This window comes from Mustelus asterias, chromosome 6 (assembly GCF_964213995.1).
Source record: "Mustelus asterias chromosome 6, sMusAst1.hap1.1, whole genome shotgun sequence".
NCBI lineage: Eukaryota > Metazoa > Chordata > Chondrichthyes > Carcharhiniformes > Triakidae > Mustelus > Mustelus asterias.
This window is the reverse complement of record NC_135806.1, coordinates 51,043,661-51,061,478: the sequence shown is the minus strand read 5'-3', so window position 1 is coordinate 51,061,478 and position 17,818 is coordinate 51,043,661. Positions and strand designations below refer to the sequence as shown.

General features: G+C 45.8%; 1 protein-coding gene across 1 annotated transcript in view; it reads right to left on the bottom strand.

Annotated features, from left to right (window-relative positions):
* Nucleotides 1–17,818, bottom strand: part of LOC144495292 (zinc finger protein GLIS3-like) — a 598,751-nt gene that overhangs the window by 101,005 nt on the left and 479,928 nt on the right. Inside the window, exon 8 of the mRNA XM_078215378.1 lies at nucleotides 3,060–3,225. Within this exon, the coding sequence (XP_078071504.1) occupies nucleotides 3,060–3,225 (166 nt within the window). The remainder of the gene's footprint in view (nucleotides 1–3,059; nucleotides 3,226–17,818) is intronic.

Genomic DNA, 17,818 nt, shown 5'->3' with positions numbered 1-17,818 from the left:
CCCCAACATCTGACTACCTCACGACCTTCAACCTGACCCAACTCCCCTGACCCAATTACCCACCTCCCCACTTACTGTCTGACCAACCTACCACCTGACCCACCTACTGCTCTGTCAATCTCTCACTCTGTCACCCTTGCCCAGCCTACCCACTTATCCATTTACTTTACACACCCTACGTCCTTGTCCACTTTGCTTACCTACCCTATCCTCTTACCCACCTTACTCACCAGTCACCCTAATCACTCACCCACCCCATCAACCTACCCAGCCAACACCCTACCTCCCTATACACCTCATACCACTCTCTATCCACCTGCCACTCTTACCCACCTGACCCCCTTACACACTTGCCTTACACACTTACTTTCTCTCCGTAGCTGTTTTCTAAGCGGTTTTGGGACATTTGAACTCTTTACTTACTGGAAGATGGCAGCCAGTATGATAGAAAGAGGGCATGGTTTCTGCATGGATTCCTCTGTGTGGTTCCATGTGTGGCTTGCGATACTGAGTCGAACAAGAAAGCTTCTTCATCCAAAGCTCACACAGAAAAATTGGAGCAAGGTAACTGTATTTTCTTTTGGTCAGATCAGGGTCAGAAATAGGGGCCGCAATTCTCCCATTGCTACCCGCAACTTTTCTGGCGGGTCGGGGTGGGAGATGCGCATCGCCGGCCTTGTTCCGGGATTTGCGCATGCGCCGGGAACTCATACGTATCTCCCAGAGCCAGCAAACAATCGCTGGCCAGACCACACTGGGGGAGGCCTGCCTCCCGGTTTGGGGGGGGCGGGGTGGGGGGGGGGGGGTTGGGGCTTGCCTGGGAATTGTCGTGGGGGCCACGATTGGGCCGTGGTGGGGGGATGCTGGAGGGGCAGCTCTGCGGGGGTCCTGGGCTGGCCAGCAATCGGGCTGGCCAACAAACGGGGAGACTGACAGATCGGGGCCACTGCGCATGCGCAGAGTTCCGGAACTGTCAGACTCCAGTGTGAATAGGTCCCACCCCTCTGGGTTTTTAATGAGATTCCCGACTGGGATCTCTGCAGTGCAAGAGTGCGGAGATTCAGGTGAGAAGCTGCACTGAAAAAAACAGTCGTGACCTAGACCAGTTTTCCCACCGATTCAGCACTTTTGGGAGAATCGCAGCCAGGGTTTCCGATCCAGCTCGAATGTCCTGGGGCGATGGTTTACATGATCTAAGTACTGTGAAGGTTAATACAACAATTACATTTTGTTGTCGATTTCAAGTTAAAATTAAATTGGCAGATAGTGGACAGATCTTGTAAAAGAATTTTTAAAAATCACATTAAGAAGATTGCCAGCTGAGTGGTTCCTGAGGGTATTTGAATTCAAATGATTGAGCTATCAAGCAAAATAAGATAAAGGCAAAACACTGCGGATGCTGGAATCTGAAACCAAAACAGAAAATGCTGGAGAAACTCAGCAGGTCTGACAGCATCTGTGGAGAGAGAATAGAGACACTGATTGTCCTGATGAAGGGTGATCCAGACTCGAAACGTTGGCTCTATTCTCTCTGCACAGATGCTGTCAGACCTGCTGAGATTTTCCAGCATTTTCTGCTTTTGTGTGAGCTATGTAGCAAGTCACTTTCATTTAATAGAGTACAAAAATGTTATGGAAAATAGTTTGATGACAATTGACTTCTAGTATCAGATGTAAACCAAGTATTGATGAAAATAAAAATATCATCAAATAATGGGGGTGATTCTCCCATCTTGCTGTGCTGCCTTTGTAGTGCAGGGGGAGACTCGAGCAGAGGCCGTTTCGTGGCTTCCCACTGGGCGCCTCTGCCTCCTCCAGTCTCTGGCAGCCAGATTTCAGCTGAATAATTTATTTAAATTATCACTTCCATACTATTTAAATACCATTAGCGGGCCCGGGACGCAAATCTCAGGCTCGCTAGCATCTCCTCCTCACCGCCAGAGTGGTTCACTCCAGCGGGGTTTACAATAGCTCACCATTTGCGGGTAGCTGGCAACCCCGCAGGAGCTAAGGGAGGGCAATCGGGGCCCCCCCCCCAGAGGGTCAGGCACTGGGCGGGGAGAGGGGGGGGTGTCCCCTGGGCATTGCTATCTTGGCAGTGCCAGCTTGGGTCCCCAGCACTGCCCAAGGGGCAAAGTACCAATGCCCAAGGGGCACTTTGATACTGCCCATTGGACATTGGGTAGTGCCAAGGGGATGGGGCTTAATGGGGGCAGGGCCTCTGGGGCGATTGGTGGGGGTGGGGTGTCCCGCTGTCACTCTGCAGTCAGGCTGAGTGATAGAGGGAAGGAGGCCAGCGATCGGGGCTAGCCATTGGGGGGAGTCAGACTGCTGGGTGGGGGGGGGGGGGGGGTGTGGTGCTGCGGGGTGGTGGGGTGAGGGTCGGGGCTGCCAATGGTGGGGGTGGGGGGGGGGGCAATCGGGAGATCGGGACTGCTGCAGTGAGGGGGGGGGCGGGGAAATCGAGGCTGGCCTGGACATGTTCGGGGGGGCGTCAGCCTGCTGGTGTGGAGGGGGCATCGGGCCATCAGGGCTGTAGGGGGTGGGTGAGATTGGGCTGGTCCGCACCTGTTTAGGGGGCCAGTGATCGGGCCGTGTGGGTGTCGTGGAGGGCTGGCGATGCGGGGATTGCAGGGCTGGCCAGCGATCGGAATGATGTGGAGATGCAGAGACCACTCCATCTGACGAAGGAGCAGCAAGCTTCGAAAGCTTCTGGTATTTGCTACCAAATAAACCTGTTGGACTTTAACCTGGTGTTGTGAGACTTCTTACTGCGATCGGAAGGCCTGCACTACGGAGCTATTGCGCATGCCCCGATCTCAGTGCTGACAGATTGATGCATGCGCAGTGGCCCGCTCAGCGCTATGCTGCCAGCCTCTCCAGCGGCAACAGGCTCCACCCACAGATTTATGCTGAGGCACTCTGTGACGCACAGAGTGTAGGAGATTCACTTTGAAATTCCCGCTGAAAAAACCTGCAGGATTTACTCCAGCTTTGATGCTAATTCGACACTTGGAATGTTTTTTGTGAGAATCGCCCCCAATATCTAAATCACCTACCTCTCATTGCCCTCTTCTACCACAGGGAGTTGGGGTAGCTGTGTCTGTGGATTGTGCGGGCTCCCTTGCATGTTATGCACAGGGGATGGATGGTTTGGAGGATGGGAGGGAGGAATGATGCCTGTTGCCGTTCCGCATCGGCTTGAATGTGTGCTGGAAAACATCCCTGGAGAGAGAAATAAAAATGAAGCATTAATGAATACAAGCAGAATTGTTCTCAATAACAATACAGTCACTGCGATAGAATGAAATACCTTTCTCTCCAGAGAATAACAAATGTTCTCTTGGCATGAAAAAATGTTCAGATTCAATTTTCAACAATTGAAAAAATAATTTTGTAAATGTTCCTTTTCAAAAGAGTTATGAATTTGAAAATAGGATTGTTAGCAGATTTTTGAAGAAATCAACATGGCTACCTTCCTCAATTTCTACTTGTCAGTTGAAGGATTTTCAATTGTCCATGTTTGAAATATCCTAAGAAAATTTCGAGTGCCTACTGCTCGGAAAATTCATCAACGCGTGTAGATTTGCAAGAGAACATATAAAGTACGAACATCACTATGTATGTAGATTGCAGTATTAGTGTATTTGGATTACAATGCTCATTTAGATTACAGTGTAAATGTGTATGGATTATATTGTTAGAAATGTAAATGGATTCCAATGTGTGTAGAAAATTGCATCGATGTGTGCAGATTATAAATACATATTGTCTTGTTGAGAATGTGAAAAATATCAGTACAGTGCAAACATAGACTTTAAATTTTGGGTGGGATTTTCCAGCCCTCCCCCCGTACCCGCACAGCGTGTTTTTCGGTGGCGGAAGCAGTTCATCACTGGCCAATGATCCTGCCGGTGGGATGAGCCAGAAAATCCTACCCTGTTACGTTTCGGACCAGATTTCTGAAGAGAGTCAGGAAGACTCTGTACACCTTTAAAAATGGGAGCAGTCCCTGGATTTGTAAATTCAGGCCCTCCGTTTCCAGCCGAAACCATTTTTCCCAGGGTGTGATTTGCACAGGAGCGAATCATGAATCTAATCGTCCATTTAAAATTGGTTGAGAATTCCAACAGATCCCATTTTGGCTGTTGCAAGGGTCTTAACCCGCCGCACCGTGGGAGTCACAAACTGAAGGAGTAGGAGAGCGCATAATGTGTGCATAACTGTCATGATCTGAAATGTTTCAAATCCCCTGCTCTTTAAATTAGATCGTCAAACAGTGCAACAATACCTAATTGAGCCAGGCAGAGGCCTGCACCTAACCTGCGCAACAACTGAACTACTGCTGACATGTTTGAGGCATTATGTAGCCATCGCTGGTGACCACCTGAAATGAACACAGGCCTCTGTCCCCCATTGGAAGGCTAAGTTTGTTTCATCAAGTCAAAGCTTGCACTGCGCTGGCTCCAATTAGTATCTGTTGGCTCTGAGCAGCCTAACTTGTATTCTCTGGAGACGGCCCAAACAAAATGGCCCTAAAATGTAGAGGAGCGTAGTTTCTGGTGGAGCTGAAAGTAGCAGGTGTGTTCGGCTTGGTCGTGCAATACAATTGAGGACTATTGCTGTCCGGCGTGTCTTTGTCCTATGACAGGTTAGTGTCCCAGACTAACCTGTGGGCCACGGCCTAGAAACTCACCTGAGTCATAATGTTAATCATTATTTTTATGGAAAAGGATATTGTAAAATAAATCATGTGGCATTGTCACTGAAAAAAAGTTGTTTCTTTTAATGGTGCCTCATTCAATGGTGCCTCATTAGTCTTGTAAACCAACGGAATCCACAAATACAGATGTAATTATGCTTACATTTAAGAAGTTATTCACATAAAATTATTTCTGTCGCAGCATTGCTTCTGACAATGAGAGGTGAACGGATTTATATGTAACAAAATATACTTGTAACAACCTATGGTATGCAGGACAATAACGACAAGCATGCTGCAATACATTTACATTAAGTGCTGCCTTAGGGGGTTATGTTCATTGTCTGGATCTTTAAGATTCGTAAAAGTCACCCTTTTTTTCCTGCTGAATTGCTTTTAAGTTAGTTTTGAGACACTTAAAATGATTGACGGGTGGAACAATTGATTGGGCACGGCAGGAGAACATATCTGTAATTTTCATTGCTTGTGCGACTGGGAGATTTTGAGATTAATCTGGTGCTGGTACTTGTGGTATTAATAAGAATTTAAGATTATAGGATCTGGTTGTAGACCATTTTGCCTTTACACAACATTAATATCGGATTATTATTTCTACTGAAACAAAATACCCTAATACAGTAACAGTCTTAAGTAGTTATGCATTAAGGTCAACTTCTACACAATTTTAAACCATATCTATAGTTTTTTTTTCAGGGAATTGCTCATTTTAGTTTTTTTAGTTTTGTTTATTAGTTTCACAAGTAGGCTTACATTAACACTGCAATTCATTATTGTGAAAATCTCCTCATCACCACACTCCAGCGCCTATTTGGATACATTGAAGGAGAATTTAGCACGGCCATTGTACCTAACCAGCACGTCTTTCGGACTGTGGGAGGAAACTGGAGCACCTGGAGGAAACACCGGGAGAATATGCCGATTCCGCGCCGCCAATGACCCAAGCTGGGAATCGAACCCAGGTCCCTGGTGCTGTGAAGCAGCAGTGCTAACCACTGTGCTACCGTGCCGCCCCATGCTAAACTAGTAAACTTACAGAGCCCATTGATGGCCACTGCAGCATCATTTCTCATTATTTCAGAATTCAGTTGTGATCATAAAATATCATTTTATCACACGGATCTTTCATAAGTCGACTATTTCAATTTTGTACATGAGGTTTGATTGGGAAGCGTATTTTAAAATAGTGCCAGTGGCATTTAAAAACAAAATGAAAACATGAACTTAATTTCCTCGTGTTTCTCCATGTTCAGATCGCAATAGACACTGCATCTTCTGCCACTGAGGCTGGGCGATCTGTTCCTAGGCCTCGACAACTCTACTTTGCAGTCAGCTGCAAGGAGACATGTAACAATGATTTACACCGGCAAGATTTCATGTTGCAATTGTCCCCGAACCCAGCCAATTACATAGCGGAGATCCCAATGGCCAATACATTCATGCCTGATAGTCCCCCTCCATTAGATTGTCCATTCACGTTGGCGTGAGGGCACCATGACGTGAATTATGACAGATTTCCCACAGCATGTACTTGCGAGGAGCAGAACCCGCCATGGGAGTTCAAGTGAGTACTTGACTCAGGAGGGAGAGGGTCCTCCGGCACTGCCTGGGTATCACCCTCTCCCCCCCACTCCCCGAGCCAAGCAGAGCCAGGGGGGCGTTCCTGGGGGGAGAGATATTCAGTGGTTGGGAGGTGTTCAGTGGGGTGTCTGGGGGTATTCTATTTTTAATTTTTTGATCATTTAGAAGCTAAGTTGCTCACGGGGCAGACTCATCCAGAGCCCAGCCAGCCAGTGTGCTGTGGTGAGACCAATCCCTTCATTTTTTTACGGTTATGAGCCAAACGATTGGGGTGGGAAATTAGCCTTTGGGGTTCTTGTTGGTGCAGGCTGCATGGGTTGAATGGCCTCCGCCTGCACTGTAGAGATTCTATGATTGTATGAATGACATTTCACTGAAGATATTGACCACTTTCTTGCTGTTGTGGCTGGAAGATAATAAAAATTGGTCTCTATGATGAGAAGCAGAAAATCACATTGTATAAACAATCTAAATCCCCTTATTAGTGATGTGTAAGAACACTTTTTTATTAAAAGCTACAGGCAACAACTGGATCATTTCTGTTACAACCGGGATGGGAGGAATGCTCGAGCCCCATTACTCCACAGATTACAACATTAGTGTGAATGTTTAATTCACTCACCAAAATGATCAATTATTTACCTTTGCTACAGTTAGACCCAGAAGAAAGGAGACTTTAACATGACTTCTTTCTATAATCTCAGAACGATTGCTTTATTATAAAATAAAACTTGCTTTATTAAAACAAGTTGCTAGAACTTGTTAACACACACTTTGTAATCTGGAAGTATAACTATGTATCCCTTTTAAAATTCCCCAGCACGCGCACACAAGCAAAAACGTGGGGGCGGGATTTTACAGTCTCGCCTGAAATCCCTGCCCGAGGTCAGTGGAGATTTCCGTTGTCCGACGCTCGCCCGCTCCGATTCTGTGGCGGGCGAGGTGGTAGAGTTCTGGCCAGGGTCTCTGTAGAGACGGGCAGCTGAAGGAAGACTTTATAAAAAAAAGAGAGTTTGCAATGTTTTGGCATTCTCAACGTGGAGCGCCCTTGTGTGAAGACAGATTGCTAGTCCCAGTAGATGCCTGGAGGTTCTCACCAACAGAGCTTCTGTGCAGAGGAGAGCAGAATCGAATCAATCCTTCTTGTCTCAGCTTCTCGCTTTTCCAAATACAGGCAAGTTCCACTGAGATGAGAATTCCTGCCTGGACACTGATAACCACACTGTTTCAGGCCAGGCAGACATCGTGAGTTGTGTAGCTTTGCTTCTTCTCAGTTCATTCGCAACTGAGTTTAAAAAACAAAGCTCATCTTCATCAGGTGATTTCAGTAAATCACCAGGGCCTCTGTGTTTAAAACTGTTTTTTTCCTCCCAGCCGTTAAAGTAGTTACTGTTGAAATAAGCAAATAGCTCTCTCCCATAAGCACCATGCTGGGCAGTGAATCTTTGGAAAATGCATTCTTGCTCCCAGTCCAAAGATGATCATATGACCTATTTTTTAAAAAATCCATGTGTCCAAATAATGCAATTTCCTTACAAATTTTAAAAGAAAAATACAGTTCTTGAAGAAATGGGCTGTGATGTAGCAGTCGCACTAATCATGGGCGCAAATCCCGCAATGGCCGTTAAATCTTGCAAGAGGCCAAAAAGGGGATTTGTGCCAGTGTGATTTCTGAACATCATCTTCCCAGCTCTCCCCTGATGATGGTTAATCAGGTTTATGCTCAGGAGGGGAGTGGGCCTGATTAACACTTATTGGTATATATTTTAATATCCCTCGCAAGTTTAACACCACTACTTTGGGACGGCACAGTGGTTAGCACTGCTGCCTCACAGCACCAGCAACCCAGGTTAGATTCCAGCCTTGGGTGACTGTGTGTGTGAAGTTCGCACGTTCTCTCCGTGTCTGCATGAGTTTCCTTCGGATGCTCTGGTTTCCTCCCACAGTCCAAAGGTGTGCAGGCTAGGTGGATTGGCCATGCTAAATTGCCCCCTTAGTGTCCAAAGATGTGTAGGTTAGGTGTATTAGCCATGGTAAATCTGCGGGGTGATGGGGATAGGGTGGGGTGGGCCTGGGTAAGATGATCTTTCGTAGTGTCATTCAGACTTGACAGTCGGAATGGCCTCCTTCTGCACTGTAGGGATTCTATGATTGTGTGACTTCTGCCCTCCACATATGATTCCACCCAGATGGCATGATGTCATGCCAGTGTGAATAATTTCTGATTTTCAAAAATGAAAAGCAGTCACGATGACCATGCTGGGGTTGCACAGGTAAGCACAGTACCTGGGTGGTGAGGGATATACACAGAAAGCACCTTAGCACTACCCTGGCATCCTGTTGGGTGATGCATGAGAGGTGAGGGGGTAAGGGGGCAGAATGCCCCGATGCTTGCGTGGTCGGAGGGAGGGTCACCCGATGCTTGCATGGTGGGGGCAGTTGCCCTGATGCTTGTGTAGGGATCCTCTGTGCCCATGCAGGAGCGGGGGGGGGGGGGGGGGGGCTGACTTTGCCAATTCTATCAGGCCCTGCCCCAGCAGAATAATGGCACAAACCATGCCCCCCAGAGTCTCTGTGCAGCGAGTCCCAGAAATTCTGGAGTGAAAACTTGGCTGTGCGTCTGGAGAGTTTCACGTCGGTTTTCAGTCTGAACCTGACATTCTGACAAAATTTGAGAAAATTCTGCCCATGCTTTCTCAAGATTTCTGACAAGAGACAAAATTCTGTTTACTTTTGAAATTCCCTAAAAATATTATTGAGTGCTGTATCAGAATTGGTGCATCAATTTATTAAAGGGTAAATTGCTTCATATAAAGTTGCTAAGCACCTACTTTGTTTGGGATGGAAACCAGCAAACAAAATGTGCTCTCATGACTTTGATGTTATTGGATGCTGTCATGCTGTAATTTTGGAAAAATTAAGAGTGTAAAACAAATCTGTTCTTTTATGAAATCCTTTAATTCTAATTTTTAGCATAGGTTTTCACAATACATAATCTGTCAGTTGTCAACAGTCCCTATTTTTAGTCACTAACTATTTTTACTGATTCGGAGAGAGGAGAATAGGTTTACTTCTCTCTATATTCTATGGTCTGGTCGAGGAAAATAGACAGCAGCAAAACACCACACGAGTCATGGGATATCGAATATCTTCAACTACCATATCTGACTGGTAATCTTTACAGGATATTTGTGGAAAAAAAGTAATCAAACAGCAGTAACCTCAAGCAACATCAACAATCATGGATCATCATGTTCATTAGATAAATATATTTACTTTATATGACTACTGCACGTTATGTGGTATATAGAATCCTTACAGTGCAGGAGGAGGCCATTTGGCCCATCAAACCTGCACTGATAACAATCCCACCCAGTAACGCCATGTATTTATTATGCTAATCCCCCTGGCACTAATGCTGGAATTCTACCGCCCCGCCTGCCACGAAATCAGAGCAGGCGAGGGACGGACAATGGAAATGTCCATTGTCCTCGGGCGGGATTTTTCGGTCTTGCTCAAACGAGGCCATAAAACCTCGCCCAATGGGTCAATTTAGCATGGCCAATCAACCTAACCTGCACATCTTTAGACCGTGGGAGGAAAATGGAGCACTTGGAAGAAACCAACGCAGGCAGGGGGAGAACGTGCGAACTCCACACAGACAGTCACCCGGGTCCGGAGTTGAATCCGGGTCCCCGGCACTGTGAGGCAGCACTGTGCCACCTTATATACAAGAATTAAGTGGTGTGTTTTCTTTCAAACAAAACAAATCCATCAAAGTAAGCACACCCAAGAAGATATGACAGGTTAGATTTTTGAACTTAGAAAATATAGCTATTATAGCATCATGATGTTGTTAAGAAAAATATAATTGGCGCTCGTCGGTAATGAAAAGGTCTTCATGAGCAAAATGGCAAATGTTGCGATCATTGTGGTTCAGGAGATGAAAAACAACAAAGAGGATGCGTTTCCCTAGTCCTGTGTTTGATTTTGGCCAATTCTGCTGCTGCAGTTAAAAACATCGTTCATAAGCTATGTGTTAGGGCTGCTGACTGAGCATATTTTGACATAAAGACCACAAATAATCAAGGTGGTTGACTCTTAACTGCCCTTCAAGGGCAACTAGGGATGGGCAATAAATGCTGGCCAGCCAGTGACACCCATGTCCAATGAATAAAAAAATAGTCCACCTCCGACCAAATCTAAGTGGGGCCCAGAGTACAGTTATAATAATTTGCGAAAAATGAATGCAACTGATCAAGCACCTTTATTAGTGCTGCTGCTGCTGGGTCTGACTTCAGTCTGTTCTACTTTGCATTCAGCATATTCTCAGAAGGCTACAGAAGAGATAAAAATAAGAATTTCTATGTAAATTGTTGATGATCTGTGACATCTCGTGTGTTGAGGCAAAAGTTCCCAAGTGGCGAATATATTGGGTGGGCAGTAGGTCATGCCCTCTGCCTCCCGACAAAGTTGTGGGGCGGCACAACCATTTTTGTGGTTGGGTCCCATTTGAATACAACTGGTGTTCTGCTAGCACTAATCAGACTCGTTATAGGAAGCTCGACAACTGGGAGCACAAGAAATTCAACCTAAAGGGAACTGCTGCTATATAAGGAGGGAGGCAATTTTCCAAGGGTGGTCAGTCCAGCACCACAAGTTATTGAAGCGAAAGTCAGCACGACATGGTCCCAGGACCCTACTTCCCAGAATCTTCCATGGAGACGCTTGTGCTTTCCATATTTTGCTATATTGAACAGGCTTGAGACATATATAACCGTTAAATAGCCATTACAAAAAGATGAGAAAGAACCGAAATCCCAACTCCTTTCCTTTACTGTCCACAGTTAGTGTGTTTTTCAAAAAGAAGACATGTGTGTTCCTTACCCTTGAGTGTACTGTCGAATTGGTCAACAAGCAAGATGCTTTTCATGGGTTAGAATCCCTACAGAATCCCAAAAGTGCAGAAAGAGGCCACTTGGCTCATTGAGCCTGCACTGACAACAATCCCACCCAGGCCCTATCCCTGCAACCCCACTCATCCACCCTGTTAATCCCCCTGATACTAAGGGGCAATTTTAGCATGGCCAATTAACCTAACCTGCACATCTTTGGAGTGTGGGAGGAAACCAGAGCATCCGGAGGAAACCCATGCAGACATGGGGAGAATGTGCAAATACCACACAGATGAGTCCGGAATTGAACCCAAGTCCCTGGTGTTGCGAGGCAGCAGTGCTAACCACTGTGCCACTCCTAAATGAAGATTTAACTGAAGAGAATTATTTACTCACTGATGCACCCTGAAAGCCTAACTTCACATCACTAACTCAGCATTCTCTCTCTCTAACACATGCACACACACACTCAATATAACTAAAGAGAATAGTGCTCTTCTACAAGTCATAAACAAAATAATAGTTTGTAATTCACGTGTTTGGCTTGTCTTAGGATGAACATGTGTTGCAGGCCCAGGAAAGAAGGTGTTACATTCCTGTAGGATTGTCTAGGTGTATTCCATTAGTTGGAGTTGTACATCAGAATTGTTGCAGGATTCCCTCAAAGAAATGGCTTTTCAGCAGGTCATGAAGGTACTTATAGACTTCTTACCAGGTGGTGAGTTTTTGGTCCTGGTGGATTTGATAAGGAGCAGACTTGGAGATTTTAAGATGTTGTAAGCTTTAGTTTTTAAAGATAAAGAAGTTGCTGCCCTTTGCATTGTGGTTTGTGCAGCTATTGTTCAGTTTTCTCTCTAGCTCCTAGAGTAAAAGATTTGTTATCTGAAGGTAATTTCAATCATATGATCAGTATTTATATTGTCCAGCCAGAATTGTTTAAATTAGAAGCCATTGTTCCATGATTACTTATGATTTAACTCATTTCTCATTTTTATGGTTTAAGCTCAGAGACAGTGGCCAGGAGTTTTCGTAAAGTTTGGACATGTGCCTGACCCGGAAGGGTGTAAAATTGTGAGAGCAAGTGTTGGGGTGCATGTCCCAACGTCATCGCACCCTTGTGTAGTATTTCGGTTTGGAGGCACAAGCGCATAAGTCACCAATGTGCCCAAGAAACCAATTTCAATTAAGCAGGCAGCAATTGACTGGGATTTTACATTGCCCACCTGCCTCTATTGTTGGCGGGTGGGCTGATTGGCATGGCAACCTTTACGTTAAAGCTGCAACCACAATCCAGGGTGGATGAAAGGTCAGGGTTCAAATAAAATTAACAAATGTGTCTGGTGTCTGGGGACTGAGGTATGACAGTGCTGCCTAGAAACCCATTCATTTATACTTGTTCACAGGTCAGCAGCTCAGTCAGATAGCACGGTAGTGGCTGACCCCTGGGGAGCACATTGGAAGCGGCAGCCTGCATGCTCCTTTTCGTGCCACTGAATCCTCCCTCCCCGGCGGAGCTCAGCCTTTTACAAAGCGCCTTTCGCGCAGGATGCCCGTTAATTGACCAGCTGGCATGAAATTGCATTCTGAGGCTGACTGCGGCTGGGAACATGTTTCACACCCACTCCCGGGACTACCAAGTGTGCACAGTCAACGGGTGAAAAATTCAGGCCACTAAGTCTCGGGATGGGATTTTCCTATTTTTTTTCCCATATGATTCACGCCGTGCTCTTGGTGGATTGTCCCCACTTCGCTCATCCCGGAAAAACTTTATCTGTGTAATCAGTGGAGCGCTCTCCAACACTCCAGTCAGGGGGATAGCTGCCAGGAAGATATCACCACATTTCATGGAGGGAACTCTCACCAAACTCCTGGATGACGTGGAGCAGAGGCGGGACATCCTCTACCCGCGATCGGGCAGAATTCCAGCAAGGAAAGTCACCAACCCTGCCTGGGCCGCTCTGTAAGAGGACAGGGCAACAGTGCTGAAAGAAGGTGAATGACCTTCTTCATGCAGCCAGGTCAAGTCTGCCTCCTCATGTCTCCCACAACACCCCTTAATGCACCCTTCACACCACCATGTTGATCTCTCTCCAAGCCATCTCATGGGGTCCCAGCACATGTCATGCTGCCCACTCCCCCGCCTCCCAGTAGCTAATCTGCTTCTCACATGTCTGTTCCCACTCACCTCCCATGCAAGCTAGACTTCATCACCAACTGACCTTGCAGGACCAATTCAAGCACAACTGACTGAGTGGGCACAGCCTGCCAGAGTCACGCCTGAGCTGAGAACCCTCATGCCCTTTGAGGAGAGAGCCCTTGAGCTGACCAGTGAGGAGCAGAACTGCACCTGTGCAGAGGGCGAGATGGGGGCAAGAGGCAAAAGTGAGAACCCTCAACACATCCAGCCATAGTGCAAGCCTCACGTGATGACCTTTCTCCTGTCAATCTGCCCCGCGATGCACTAATCTTGCTACCCTTGTGAGTCAATCAATCAACCAGAACATCCTTGCACCCTCTGGAGACCACAGAGCAAGCAAATCTAAGAAACATCTCAGAGACAAGCATTGAGGATGTATCACAACTCTTACCCGCACGAGCCCAGATACTCACATCTTGGTGAGAATATTTAGCCGGCAGGCTTCTAGGTCTCTCTCAATGGTGAGCATCTCATAACTGAAAATCCACAGCAAGTGGAGGAAGGAACGTCCCAGGGATGCTGGAATACTGAACTCTGATGAGCCCAAGGCCAATGAGGTGTCCCTGGGTACGGTCATCCCAGAGATGTTGGAGTTTCAAAGACAGAGTCGCATCAAGAAGGGATGACTGCATCCATCCTCGGACACGAGGCCAACTGGAGGAGTCCCATCACCTTCTGTCCGAGAAGATGGTGCTGTCATTTGTATGCAATGAGGTCAACACTGTTGACCTCATTGCATCCATAATGGAGACCTTGGCGCAGGGCATGCATTCTATGGTGGGAGATGTCTGCTGCATGGTTCAGCCGAAGGTCAGAAGGCATGAACTCCATGCTGCAGGGCTTCAACTGCATGGTGCAAGCACTGGTGGGAATACACAATTGTTAGCACCAGATGACAACTTGGCTTCTGGATCTCTCTCCAGCTCCTCTATCCCATGGAGGAGCCCAGGGAACCCTGGGCGCACCAAAGGACAAGGATCGGCAGGAATACAGCCCCGGGCCCTCTATCCAGGAGACCCTGGGGGTGTCCAGTTCTTCTGACACCAACCTCCCTGTGAGCGACACTAAGGGAGATGAGTTCGACATTGGATTGCATTCAATGAACTTGCATTCTAACCACAAGGGGGAATGAGACCTTACCACCCATCATCTCCTGAAAGGGGCGACTGATGAGCACTTTCACCATAACGCCTTGCACTGGGGGGGGGGGGGGGGGGGGGGGGCAAAATCTCTTATGGAGTCCAATGCTTGGGTTCCAAAGGGTTGACAATTGGGCGCCAACCAGTAGCACACTCACACATTGTAATGCTGACTAAAGATATCTAGGTTAGCAGGGTAAATATGTGGTGTTACGGGGTAAGCCTGTGTAAGACTTGATGGGCTGAATGGCCTCCTTCTATGATTCTATGAGTGGGTCTAAGGCAGTGCTCTGGCAATGTAGATAAGCTACTTTTGTTTGGCTTTGTGATTTCAGGACGAATTGCTTGATTGAATTAAGTGAATTGAATTTTTTGAAACTCATTGCCAACTATCCCAGGAACATATACTAACTCTCAATTGGAAAAACATTTGATCTTGAAGCCTGTCAGGGACTGGAAAGACAATGTGTTGGGGAGATTGGTGGACTGTGCAATGCTGTAATGCACAAAGATATTCAAGAACCCACAGGTTTCATTAGTCAATAACATTAAAATAAGAAAGCAGAGACAAGGGATTTAGCCATTATGTGTCTGTGTTTCAAAGATTCATGTCTTGGACTAAATCCCTTTTAGTCGTAACAAAAATATTCAATTACGACACCGTACATAGCCAAATTCCCAGTTTTGAGAATTCAGGCTCTTGTTATTAAAATATATTAATTTTACTTTCTTAAAAAGACAGCAGGATATTGATGTTCATTCTTGCAATGTCTGCCATATGAAAAACCAGCTGGCTTGAGGAAGTGGATTCACCATTTTAATCCCTTCATCATCACAGCATTAATAATGTATGGAAAATGTTATTTTAGACAAAAGCTGAATTCTTTGCAGTCCTTTGAAAGCTCTCGTTTATTATTATCCACCAGGGAGATGACTAGACAAGTCCTTCTGGCTGCATCAGGTGCCCATCAGTGTGACAGGACAAGAGCTGGTTTGTCTTTAACATCAAACTCTTCGCTAATTTGATGGCAAACAATAGCACCTGCCACTTGCACTCCATTACTGAGAAAACAAACACTTGTTGGCTGACTGATTGGGACTGTGAATGTCAAACGCACAAATTTAGTTAGCCATTCTATTAATTAAAATATGCGACAGGTAAGTGTTTCACTGAAATCTCCATTATGTTTTAAGTCATAGGCCTGAATTTTTTCCAGGACAGGGAGGGTTTCTTGCTTTTCCAGAATGAGGGCCTGAATCCAGAATTCCCGCTCTGAATATGGCACGCAAGATTTTTGCCAAGGGGAATGGCAGTGGCAGGAGGGGGAGGTGGAAGAAGGGTTGTGGTTTGCACATCTGTGGTTCACAGAAGCAGCTGCACATGTTAAAGTGCAGCAGCCTTCAATCAGAACCAGTTTTTGCTAGTGGGATATCCAAAACATAAGTCGTATCTTTTGGATCTTTCAAGAGAAGGTCAAATGGTGCTAGGGTTCTGTGGAGTGATATGCACCCCTTTGGAACAGTGCAGGGACATCTTTGGGACAGGTATGTTGCACATTAGGAGAGGTCAGGTGCCCTTTGAAAGAAGTTGTGTGCCTTTTATTGTTAAAAGTAGACATGAATGTGCATATAAAGTGGATAAACTCATTGGAACGTCAAGACTTTTAAGCCTGGCCTTTAAATTTTTGAAAACAGAAACTGTCTGGAGTTTTAAAAAAAAAACTTGGTGCTTGGTATTTTGCTCTGTCTGTTGACCTAAACTGGAAGGTTATCATTACAGGATTTGTTCTACATGACTGATTCCATAACCTATCATTATCGCAGTGGGGTACCTCTCAGTTCACAGTTTGACCGACAGTTCCAAGTGCTGATAAATTCTTTGAAGTGACTCTATGTTTTCACAAAGGAGTAAATAGCTTAAAGAAGTTAAATGTAATGAACTAGGTTTTTTAAAATCAATGAGTGTGTTTTTTTAAACAGTAAATTTATCAGTAGACACTTAAGGGCCAGATAACTCCGATCTTGTTCATCCTACCACCGCTGCCTGTGAGAATGGAGAATTTGGCACTCCATCAAAACTACATTCACAACAGTGGGACTGGAGAATCCCCGTTGCAGGAAAGGTCAGAGAATTCTGGCCAAGGACTCTATTTCATTCACCTCAACTTGGGTCCCGACATCTACCCATGGTGGATACCAAGTGAGTTGTCATAGAGGATGTAAGGGCAAAGAGTGGTGGGTGCAGGGACATGGTTTGGCATGCATTGACAAAGTTAGCATAGGATTTTAGTACCTGACGAGTGATAAATAGTGCTGAACATTATGCAATCATCTGTGAACAACCCCACGTCTGACCTTATGATGGGAGAAGGGTGAAGCAGCTCAAGATGGTTGGGTCGAGGACACCACCCTGAGGAACTCCTGCAGTAATGTTCCTGAATTAAGATGTCAGTCATCTTCCTTTGTGCTAGAAATGACTCCAACCGGTGGAAGCTTCCCCCTTGATTCCCATTGGCTCCAGTTTGCTAGGGCTTGCGGAGCTGGGGATTTTTCGGTGGTGGGAGCAGGTAATCCTACAGGAATCCCAAAACATGGGAGATGCTGGCCTGATTTCCCATTCCAACTGTCCCTGCACCCACAACCACCCCCCACCAGCCACTCCCCCCGCCCCGGCACCTCCACCAATGGTGTAACAGAAATATCCCCATTTGAAGACATGCCAGTCAATCTGTACCCTTTCTATTGCCTAAATATCCTCGCTACAGTGTGGAACCCAACATAGCATCCAGCACTCCAAGGTGAATCCACCAAGGTACTAAGCACCAACCCAAGTAATAATACCATTAAAATGCTAATGAAATATGGTTTTAAGGCAAGAGTAAGTATTTTTTCTTTCCTTGCTTGGGTCATCATCTGGAAGAGCGATCACCTACCTGTTATAGAACCAACCCAATTTTCATTCCATTAAAATTACAATTTCTTAGTATTAGTTCTTAGCGGGCAAAGTTTCACATCATCCATCAACATTCAAAAACAGGGAATTAAAATACATGAAATGGAAGAATGTATTTTATGTACCATTTCAGAAGTGATGGAAATTTGGATGGAGTGAGCTTTGGACACTATGTGGTAAATCTTTACTTTGTGTGATAGAATAAAATGGATGATAGTGAGTTGACAGCTCGTCTTACATTGCTCCTGATCTTTCCATTTACTTTAAGATCTGCTCTTCATAAAGCAATGTGAAGAGAATACAAATTCCCAGTTCACCAGATACTTGATCCCA